General features: G+C 47.3%; 1 protein-coding gene across 1 annotated transcript; it reads left to right on the forward strand.

The window, feature by feature from the left end:
- The first annotated feature begins 6 nt into the window (after positions 1-6).
- On the forward strand, positions 7-551 carry LOC103251404 (ferritin, mitochondrial-like). Its single transcript, XM_008049989.1, has one exon. The coding sequence runs from the start codon at positions 60-62 to the stop codon at positions 399-401; it is 342 nt and encodes a 113-aa protein (XP_008048180.1). The 5' UTR covers positions 7-59; the 3' UTR covers positions 402-551.
- Positions 552-776: the final 225 nt, after the last annotated feature.

A 776-nucleotide genomic window follows, 5' to 3' on the forward strand; every position in this document is an offset into this window, starting at 1 on the left:
ACTTCGCCAGGTATTTCCTTCGCCAGGCCCGGGAGGAGACAGAGCACGCGGAGAAGCTGATGAGGCTGCATAACCTGCGAGGAGGCCGGATCTGCCAGCGGGACATCAAGAAGCCGGACCAGGACGACTGGGAGAGCGGGCTGCATGCTATGGAGTGTGCTCTGCTCTTGGAAAAGAATGGGAACCAGTCCTTGCTGGAATTGCACACGCTGGCCTCGGACAAAGGTGACCCCCACTTGTGCGACTTCCTGGAAACCTACTACCCGAGTGAGCAGGTGAAGTCTATCAAAGAATTAGGTAACCACGTGCACAACTTAGTTAAGATGGGGGCCCCGGACTCTGGTCTGGCGGAGCACCTTTTTAACAAACATACCCTTGGAAATGAAAACAAGCAGAACTAAGCAGCAGGCCGCCTTCCCCACAGTACTCTGGGTCCCAAGGCCAGGAATCAGCTGTCTCCTGCTTTCTTGCACCAACAATTCACCTCCATCTTTGTATTTTTATATTCTTCTCCTGTTATATTGTTCTTCCAGTGAAATGATTTGTAGAAAGATATGTTTAGCCCCATATTTAGCAAGGTCTTTCTGCCAGTATAAAGATACTTATTTTCCCAGCTTTAAAGATAGCCCAGGTTAGTATGACTAGGACATAAAAGAAAACGAACAACAATAAGAAATCAAAAGTAGGTGCAAATTAACTTTCTCCCGTTACCAAACATTATTTCAGACCATGAACCACACTGCTAAAATCCCATGATTCTTAGTTCAACAAGTGCC

The sequence above is a fragment of the Carlito syrichta genome, unplaced genomic scaffold (genome assembly GCF_000164805.1).
Source record: "Carlito syrichta isolate Samal-C Ts95f unplaced genomic scaffold, Tarsius_syrichta-2.0.1 Scaffold57270, whole genome shotgun sequence".
NCBI classification, from domain to species: Eukaryota; Metazoa; Chordata; class Mammalia; order Primates; family Tarsiidae; genus Carlito; species Carlito syrichta.

What these genes read in the sequence shown, in the direction of transcription:
- LOC103251404 (XM_008049989.1), top strand. Translation starts at nt 60, where the DNA reads ATGAGGCTGCATAACCTGCGAGGAGGCCGGATCTGCCAGCGGGACATC.